At 42.8% G+C, this 10,334-nt stretch overlaps 1 protein-coding gene across 2 annotated transcripts in view; it reads left to right on the top strand.

The window, feature by feature from the left end:
* The window catches only part of dock11 (dedicator of cytokinesis 11), a 50,520-nt gene extending 40,534 nt beyond the window's left edge, over positions 1-9,986 (top strand). For both annotated transcript variants that reach the window (XM_076724531.1, XM_076724532.1), the window contains 10 exons: positions 1,057-1,114; positions 1,993-2,099; positions 2,241-2,363; positions 2,815-2,928; positions 3,886-4,032; positions 4,432-4,642; positions 5,367-5,557; positions 5,767-5,867; positions 6,086-6,224; positions 8,475-9,986. In XM_076724531.1, the coding sequence (XP_076580646.1) occupies positions 1,057-1,114; positions 1,993-2,099; positions 2,241-2,363; positions 2,815-2,928; positions 3,886-4,032; positions 4,432-4,642; positions 5,367-5,557; positions 5,767-5,867; positions 6,086-6,224; positions 8,475-8,564 (1,281 nt within the window). In that variant the 3' untranslated portion in view covers positions 8,565-9,986. The remainder of the gene's footprint in view (positions 1-1,056; positions 1,115-1,992; positions 2,100-2,240; positions 2,364-2,814; positions 2,929-3,885; positions 4,033-4,431; positions 4,643-5,366; positions 5,558-5,766; positions 5,868-6,085; positions 6,225-8,474) is intronic.
* Positions 9,987-10,334: the final 348 nt, after the last annotated feature.

Here is a 10,334-nt window from a genome sequence, read left to right on the forward strand (position 1 = left end):
ATTTATTTTGTTTTGCCTTTTAATTCTCAAAGCAATGTTCACCAACAGGACAGGCAAGTCCAAGTGTCCATGATGGTTTAATCACTTAATCACATTTTCATATAATCTTACTTTCCCTGAACACACAACAGCAGCAATATCTCAAGTCACAAAAGACTGATCAGTGACAGCGAATGCGTGTAAAGAATTTTTTGGTGACATGCACACTACCATGCTGACTGAGTGCCAACACTAAGGCAAACTTGCAGAATGTGTGACCCAGTGTTTTTACAACATCAGACATTAAACAGAGAAGTCAGGTCTGACATTTTGTTATGGTGACTCTACAACAAAAACTTTATGTCTAGTACTAAGAGATATACTATGGCTGCTCCATCCTCCTTCGGTGTAAACAATAGAGACTACACTGAGCTATAAGATGAAAGTTCATAGAGTTATATCATCGCTTTTGTCCAGTCACAATGAATGGTTAAAAGGACGTGTTGGGTGCCATGACTCTACAACTACTTTAACTGGGTGGTAATCACAATGCGTTGTTCTACTGAAGGAAGATTCTTTTGTTCCTCTTTCAGGAAGTTCAAATTTATAGAACTATTTTATGTTACAAACAAGACTAACAGGACTTAGACAAAACAGGAAGTGCAAGATGACAACACAGCATATGTTGGGTAACTCTATCATAACTCTGTCCTGAAACATTTGATTTTGTTTCATTTATTTTTTCATTCATTTTTATTTTGTTTTATGCTTTTATTTGTTGTGCAATTTTGTAGTCGGTTTTTTTATTCTTGTTTGTATTTTGTTTACCCATAAAACCACCTTTTGGGCCGCAGTTCATCAAACAGAAAAACAGAATCTCTGTCATTACTCATGATTCACTCATTGCTGATTCAATCAAATGATGTTACTGTAGCTGCAGTATTACAGATTGCATCAGAACTTGCATCACTGAGTCTGTGGTGAGGTTTCCCTTGTCAGCTGTGTGTTTCCACTCTTGATTCTGTGCCTCAGCTGTAGAAATGTTACTAAATCAGTTGTTTATTGTTGTCTCCACAGGCGGCCATGTGTTACGTTCATGTGGCTGCACTGGTTGCAGAATACCTGCACAGGAAAAGTAAGGCTTTCCACCCATCTACACACACACACACACACACACACATACATACATACACAGGCTTTTATCTCCTTTGATGGCTTCTACAGAAGTGTGTGGTTGGTTCATCAAGCAAACTATAATATATAGTTTGCTGAAGAAGGACTTAAAAAAAATATTGACTCATGTCAAACCACCACATTTATGGAGTGAAATTACATTCTTAAATTACACTATGAGGACGTGGCTACAGTACACACAACCATACCATCTGTCTAACCTCACCAGCACACATGCACGCTCTCTGTAGTGGATTATGGAAGAGTTGTTTGCACTGATGATAAAAGACCTGTCAGTTTGTTCACCAACTGTTGTTAGATACAGCATGCAAGCACTCCACAGACGGATACTACGAGACCAGCTTGGTGACATCTTGTAAAAACAAAGCATCGCTATTTGTTTTTTTTTTTTTTCCGTGGTCATTTTATCTGATGCAAAACCTGCTGTCAAATAATCATCTAAACAAATAAGAGCTAGTGTTTATCTTCATGCGGTGTCAACGGACCAAGATAGTTTTTTGAAGGGTAACGGCTTACCTTGAAAAAATCGTTTAGCATTTACACCAGGGATCAGTGTGTGTACAGTGTCTCTGCTGCCGTTGTGTAATTATAATTAGGTAGTCACAAGCTGCCAAGTGTGGGCCACTATTTGATTGTTCTCTGTAACTTGCAAAGCAGTCACACAAAAAGAAGTCGATGTAATTGTGTATTTCGTCATGATGGATGCAGATTTTCATTTGGTTTTTCATGCATTTTCTTTGTCCTTAGAGCCTCTCGCTGAGACGCTGAACGTCTACGTGAACCAGTTTTTTGACCTTGTCTCTGCTGTTCATTTGTCAGAGTTGTTCCCCAGCGGCCTTGCAGCCTTTAAGAGGATTACTTTGAATATTGAAGAAGAAGCCGCCATGAGGGAAGACACCGGAATGCAAGATGTCTATTACACTGAGGTGCGGTCATTTGCGCAGGATTTGCTTCCTGACATGAGACATTGTGAAGTGACAAAAGTAACTAAGGCAATAGCTCAGTTTAGAGACCACAAGTTGACCTTGCTGGCTTTGTTCTGTTATTCCCTTTCTGCCCCTTTTTAGGAAGTCTTGGTCGAGCACCTTGAGGTGTGTGTGGAGGCCCTGTGGAAAGCCGAACGCTATGAGCTCATCACGCACATCGCTAAATTAATTATCCCCATCTATGAGAAGCGCCACGAGTATGAGGTACCGTGGCAACATTCAAACAAATATCCTACATAAACACGCAGCTACTGCTTCTCGCCTCTCCTTGCAAAGCGATTTATCAATGTCCCCGTGCTTTCCACTGGGAGGCCTCCCGCTGATGGAGAACACAAACTGCTCTGTGTGTTAAGCCATACTCCTTTTCGCATGCTCATGCCTTTACACACAAAATACCCCCTTTCCCTCTAGAGGGAAGCCATATGATTACCTACTGTGAGCTCTGAGCATGAATTTATACCACGATTTAGAGCTTCTGTAGTCTACTATGTTGGCATGTGGAATGGACAAACATGTTGCAACGATGTGAACATAGAAGAATAAAGGAAGTATGTTGGGACATAATTGAACTGGAATGTCTGTGGTGGTTGTTGCGTGCTCTGCCCAGTTGCCACAACACACAAATAATCTGCTGCAATCTGTCTTATTTTCCCAGAAACTAAGCCGACTGTACGACACTCTGCACAGAGCCTACAATAAAATCATGGAGGTGATACAGTCAGGCCGCAGGCTGCTCGGGACATACTTCAGAGTGGCTTTTTATGGACAGGTGAGGCCGACAAGCAGCGTGGAGGGATCTTTTGTTTAAGGTGCAGTTACAATAACCAGCTCACAGTCCAGGTCTGCTGTGCATAAACAGGCAGGGCACTTTCACAGGCACGTGTGGAACACAATCCCCTGATTGGAATGCAGGTAGAGTGGGTGTGGTGACGAGTCACTCTCCTCTCAGGCAGTCAGGTTGTTCTTATGATTGTATCAGAAATATGGATCATAATTCTACTTTGTTTTAAAAAACTAAAAGAAACTCTAATGTCTTACGGTTATAAGTACAAGTGGCCGTTATGTGGCTCTGTCTGGTTGTGGCAGACTGAGGCAAGAAATTCCAGTCATGCAACTGTACAAATACAAAGCAGGATATTCAGTATTATTTTAATCAGTGAACAATGTGATGCATTCTGCACCAGGTTAGATTTCACAGCGAATGCCCAAACCATCATGCAATGTAAAGAATGGCTGTCCTAACATGTCTCAATCCACTTGCTGGGATTGCACAACACTTTCCAAAGTTGGATATATTATGGACATGTGTCAAAAAAAAAAAAAAAAAGAAAGAAATGTTAGTGCAACACATTAACTGCTCACCATGCAAATGTTACATTTACAGTTCTTTGATAGCATAGCAACAAGGAAGTTTCAGACCATGGATGACATAGATAAGCAAATAGCTGCAGCACTTTCAGGAAATGTTATGCAAATGTGTTGCATTTAACCTCACGCAGAGGAGAGAGATTCCTTAGGGCTAAACAGAACAACGGAAGCTGTATTTGCAGTGTCCTTTCATCATAATAATGATATTAGCACTTGTTGGTATTTGTTTTAAAAACCCAAAGAAATGCAACATGTTAAGATTAATTACTGACCTAAATGTCCTCCAGCACACGTAGCACGCAGATGGATCGTCTCTCATTGTATTTCCACCTGAGGGAGCATGTGTGTTTTTCCGCAGGGCTTCTTCGAGGAGGAGGACGGGAAGGAGTACATCTACAAAGAGCCCAAACTCACCGGGCTGTCCGAAATCTCTCAGCGGCTGCTCACGCTCTACGGGGAAAAGTTTGGGCCGGAAAACGTCCGGATAATTCAAGACTCAAACAAGGTGCAGTAGATAAGTGGAGGAAGGAAAAGCTGGGAGGTGTTTGTAAATAGTCTTAATGTGTGGTAATGATCTCGTTTTATTTGTTGAAATCCAGTCAGAGACGAAGAGAAGTCATTTGGCATTGCAGCCCCGCTCTCCTGTTTACTTAAAAAATACTGTTTGTCCAGCATAATGTGGGAAGTGTTCAGTGTTCACCGAGACCTCGCACGAAGCTGGGAAGTGTTCAGTTTCTTGTGAGGTCTCGGTGGTCTGTTGAAGAGTCATGTTGATATTAAGAAACTGCTTTTGGACGACGCTCTCATTACGCCTCAGCAGTTCACTTTCATGTGGCTTAAGCCTCACTGGTCTTACCCGACGTTCTCACACGCAGTGCTTTAGCATTTTCATTAATGCCCGCAGGTGAACCCCAAAGACCTGGACCCCAAGTTCGCCTACGTCCAGGTGACGTTTGTCAAGCCATACTTCGAGGAGAAGGAGGCACCAGAGAAGAAGACGGACTTCGAGAAGTGCCACAACATCAACCGCTTTGTGTTCGAGACGCCGTACACGCTGTCGGGGAAGAAGCACGGCGGGGTGGAGGAGCAGTGCAAGAAGAGGACCGTGCTCACAAGTACATGAACCACACTCGTTCACAAACGCTTTGCTGCAGCGTTTGGACATTTGCATTGAACATTAATAGGAAGTGAAGCCTGTCCACTTCCTGACAGTTTCCTCAAAGCTGTTGGATGCACTTCACACACAGAAGTTGTCAAGCGATGAGACACAATAATGACACTAGCTACACCTCATTTATAATGGGCTGATATTTGTTATCGTGATGGTGTCATCACGATAACAAATATCTAACAAAAGCCTCCTGATCTCATCCATTTAAAATCATGATTGACATGCGCCCATTGTTCTGTGCATATGTGCCATGCTGTGAATGCGAAATGTCCGTAAACATTCAAACAGCTGCTTACTGTAGCAAGTGACAGCTGGATGTTAGGATCCCTCCAGCTACACCCTGTTCAATATCTCCATCTTATCTCATATCATGAGCCAGCACCATCAAGCCAAGCTACTCTTCCCTCTTAACCTAATACATGCAGGTCTCACTGTGAACATGCCAAAGGGCAGAAAACCAACAACAGAAGCTTTTGTTCAGTCTGCCGCTTGTTTTGCTGGGCATCAAAGCAAATATTGTGTTGTAACATTGTGCTTTTGTCATCACATTTGATTGTTAGCCTACAACGAGCGATTGCCTAAAGAAAAACCTGCCGCTCAAGTTCCTTTTTTTCATCTTTCGTTTGTTATATCATCATGCCTGACTCAGCCTGTCCTCTTATCTCCAGCTGCCAACACCTTCCCATACGTGAAGAAGCGCGTGGAGGTGGTGGGGGAGAAGCAGGTAGAGCTCAAGCCGGTGGATGTGGCCATAGATGAGATGAAGGCGCGAACGGCGGAGCTGACCAAGCTCTGCTCCAGCCAGGAGGTGGACATGATCCAACTGCAGCTCAAACTGCAGGGCTGCGTCTCTGTGCAGGTGAAGGCTCCAGTCTCTCAGAGACACAGCGAAGGGAACAATAAACACTCTAGACATCAAATTTGTATAAATACGAGAATGACAAAACTGAGCTGGGGTCACTGGCCGCGTGCTATGAGAACGCACAAACAGTACGTGCAGTTGGAATATATCTGTGTGCGAATCAGAATATAAGAATGCCTAACACTTCCAGGCATGTCTCGCTGCAGGTGAATGCAGGTCCCATGGCCTATGCCAGAGCATTCCTGAATGACAGCAAATCCAACCAGTCCGGCAACAAGAAAGTAAAGGACCTTAAGGACATTTTCAGGTACACTTGGACGTTTGAACTAACTGACTAACCTTCCTGTTGAGTCTCATTTGAGTTGTCGTGCTGTTTTGTCTGTAATATTTTGTTGTAACTCTGTTCCATCGTCCTCACTCCTTGTTCAAAACGTTGATAACAGTTGGCAACAGTTTGTAAGTGATCTCACGGTTACTCTTTTAAGTTTGCTGTAAAGTTAATCATGTTATTTTGAATGATTGCAGGCGCTTTGTCCAGGCTTGCAGCATGGCTCTGGATATAAATGAGCGTCTGATCAAGGAGGACCAGTTTGAGTATCACGAGGGCCTGAAGGCCAACTTCAAAGAGATGGTAAAGGAGCTATCTGACATCATCCACGAGCAGGTAAAGTAACTTTGTTGAGCAGACCCTTGCACACAGAATACTGTCTATGATGACATTAAAGTTACTGTAGCACAGTAGAAACCCATCACTGTTGCATTAGTCAGCCATGCTCCATGTAAAAACGACACACATAGGCATGAGTTGCCAGTGTCCATTACCAGATTTTCTCATTTTCACATCTGTTTTCTATGAAGTACTTTTATTTTAAACTATCCATAATTACCTTGAGCAGTAGCAAGATTAAAGTTCACTACACTGTTGTTTGTTTTTATGAGGAGCTCACAGTGCACGTGATCATAATAGGGAGGTGGGGCTGTAAAAAGCAACGAGAACAAAACGGGAATGATCCTCTTTTATGGGCGGGAACTTTATTGGCACAGAAAGAGCCATTATCGCTGCATTAACCGTGCTGGTCACGTTTCATAAATACAGGCTGTGCCTCATGCTTCAGGACGCAGTCAGTGACGTTCAGCTACCACTACATTATAGTTGTGGCTTTCAAAGAGAAGAACTCCCTAATTCTTCCTTCCCTTGGTGTGATTCTGAATGCTTAACACTGGTCTGATGACTGAAATTGAGTCATGATGCACTGCAGTTGGGGGCTGGGTGTTAGTGTAACAGCCAGGAATAATTGAAAACTGAATTTCCTCTTGAACATTTCCTACATCAATGACAGCCAGTGTCACAAAAGATAACTCACACACTTGTCTGTGCCTGCTCTTAGAATCCAGTGGCGAGCTCAGTGTCAGAGCGGGTTTGCTTCGCTGATAGAAAAACGTGACTTTGGAGTTTCTGTTTTCCTCGCTCAAAGTTTAGGGCATGGGGAAGTTGTCTGCGTGAGATGCCACCTCAGTATCATTTTGCAATCATTGTCTCAGCTGTGCTTCACGGCTGCTTGTTGTCAGTAATTTGTACTTTGTTCTCTGGACGTCAGTGGAATGTGTCATGGCTGCATGGCACAACCACTACATGGCCCAGGGTTGTTATCAGGTTGGATTTCAGTGTTTTATTGCACCTGCTGACATTTGATCGTTCTTCAGCTGCTCTGATTTTCCCCAAACTAACTGGTTTGACTTTTTCTCTCCAATGTGCTGGCCTTTAGCTTTAAGGAAAAACAGGTAATGTGATCAGAAGGTGTGTTCATGCTCAGTTTCTTTTTTCTTTTTTTTTTGGGTCCTATTTTGAAACACATTCATCAGACATGTCATGCTTGACTACAAAGGTAATATAAATACATTTAGCTGCAATGTAACAGGCGAACTGAGCAATTTAATGTCAAATAAAATGCATTCAAGTGGAAAGGCTGAGGTTAAAAGTGGGTTTGGCACATCTGTTGATAGACATGACAAGGTCTTTATATTTACAGATCATGGACAGAGCAACCACCACTGGTCGGTTTTGATAAGAGTCCAAATTAGACATGCCACTAATCAAATTCTGTTTACATACACAGTAGCTTCCTGGTTAGGGCTGGAACATTTGCATGTCTACACACATAAACACTACTTCCTGGGCGACTGGTTTTGTGTTTACATGCTGCACCTGGGCCACATCATTAAAAACACAACATAATGTATCACTGCTGCACTGATGACAGATAGATTTATGTTCCTGTAGCACTCAACGATTCCTCCCAGCTGGTTAAATAACGGACGTGCTCGTCAGTAGACTGTCAGTAGATGTGCAGAGATGTCCTGCATTTGAATGCACACAGGACTGAAATGCTGCTTGTTGGTCCAGATAGATAGGTAGTATAAACACAACCCCCCAGTCGCTGCCCACATCTCAGCGATTCAAGCAGAATAATAGTCTAAAAAATAAGGTCAAACAGCCCGGGCACATTAACAGGCTGCCACAGCGGTTAAGCACACACAGAGTTTGTGCAAACAAAAACAATAATCAGCCATCAGAGGAATACTGATAAGAGTTTTGAAAGCAAAAGGGCGTGTGGTGCAGGGACAACAAGACTTCCCACACAGCAACAGGGAACGCTGCGTGGACACTGTGCGAATGTCTCCATCATATTTATGTTTGCTGCACTGTAATTGTTGACTTGATACTTTAATAGCTTTGTTTAATGCATTTCATTGCATAAACATTTATCTGATTTGAGTTCGGTATGAGTGTGTGTGTGTGTGTGTGTGTGTGTGTGTGTGTGTGTGTGTGTGTCTGTGTGTGTGTGTGTGTGTGTGTGTGTGCCTTGATGTGAGAACTGACACTCATCCCGTCTGTTTTTTGCTCTGACCCCAGATCTACCAGGAGGATATGATGCGCTCGCTCTTACAGAACTCCCTCCATGTGTTTCGTGCCATCAGCGGGACGTCCACCAACCTGGGCTGACCTCAGTCCCGCCACCGCTCCACCCGCCCTCACATGTACCCTCTCACTTTTCCCTGAAGGCCCTGAACTGCGCTTGCCAACCCCTCCCCCTTCCATCCTTTCTGGAGAAGAAGCCATTTGGCTATCTTCAGCATCTGCGCTGGATGTGCAGTAAATGGCTGTGATGAAAGATCGCAGCACAGCAGTATGGATATAATATTCAAACCACAGCAGCAGTATTTCTGAGAATGTATTGCAGCAACACCAATGCTGGCATGTCAAGTTTAGGTGTTCTGCTTAGTCATGCTAGGCTGCATTGCACTTTTTTTCTGCCTTGGGAATAAACCACAGGATTGACTGTTGTTTCTTTAGAGGGAGATTTTTTTCCATGCCCTTTCTGCGATGTTGCCCTCCGGATCTATGCAGGACACCACACTCCCTCCAGAATGATTTTTTACTACTTGAGTCGACTTTTAGAAGACAGCAGCATCTTTTCCTTGTGCCGGTGCAGTGTTTGTGTCGGGCCAAAGTGAGCAATAGCCCAACTCGACGATTTTTTTGCACGATTAACAGCCATCCAAGCATACAGCATCGAGATAGTCTTTCACGCCAAGGGTGAATGTTGATAGGCTTGCAGTGCATTCCAGTCGGAGTAACAAATTGTGATAAACATAAGTCACATTTAACGAGCCACAGCTTACAGTGAACATCACAGTTACTTCCCTGTTTCTCTAAAGACAAACATAAAAGCCTTCTCAGTCTGATCCAAAGTTGAAGAAAATCAAAGACAATCCTCAGGGGTGTTTTAAAGCTACGTGATAGAGATGCTCCTAAGAAGGGTTTGCTTCATGTAAAAGTAGCTCAGTTACAAGTGGAGGTAATAACTAATGTTCTCAGTTGTATTTGGGGGAATGAATAATGTCAAACCAGAAAAGACACGATTATGATGTTAAATTCAATCTGAGTTGGATAACAATCACTGAAACAGTTGTCTGTAGGGACTCGTTTTAGACATTTGAAGCCAGAAACAGAATCTGAGGCTGGGACGTGCAGATCGCAGCCATGTGATAATATTTACTTCAGCAGAGTGAGTTAAGTGAAGAGTTCCTCTCCTCCTCTGGGTTAAGATCCAGTGCCTTTCTGCTCTGCCTTCTGAAAAGACTCCCTTATCTCAAGCAATCGGATCTTCATCACATGCTGGTTATCCACGATATTTCACAAGTGCTACACTGTAATTAGCAGATAGATGAATAATATTTAAGCAGATGTACATAATTCGTTGTCATGCTGTAAAGTGAATTCTGTATCCATGTATGTTTGTATGTACTGTATGTATGTATTTATATTTGGCTGAATTTGGACAGTTGTTCAGTCCAAATCTGTCTTAGCAGAGAGATTTTTTTTTTTTTTTTCATTTTTATTGCATTGTATACTGAAGTGAAGCTGCTTGTCAAACTTACTTTGTAAAGCCTTTTTCCAATAAAATCTGGAAAAACCTTCTGAGGCCAACACTTACTTCCAAACCTTGCAGACAGAAGTTGACAAACCAGTCAAACCACAAGGTTCATTTAGTAGCAGTTCTCATGCTTTCATAAGATCTTCCTCTGCAGATGCTGCCAGCTAGTCATGGACGTCACTCTCAACTTTGAAGAAACCAGGAATGCTTAAAATGCTCTTAAGACAGCTGCCAAAATGGACCATGTGGTGAGAACAAAGGTGATGAAGTGCTCTGTAGTGTGCTTTTATTAGTGTTGCAGTCATACTTTACATCTCAGTCTTACCAAACAATCT

Source organism: Chaetodon auriga, chromosome 24 (assembly GCF_051107435.1).
Source record: "Chaetodon auriga isolate fChaAug3 chromosome 24, fChaAug3.hap1, whole genome shotgun sequence".
Classification (NCBI taxonomy): domain Eukaryota; kingdom Metazoa; phylum Chordata; class Actinopteri; order Chaetodontiformes; family Chaetodontidae; genus Chaetodon; species Chaetodon auriga.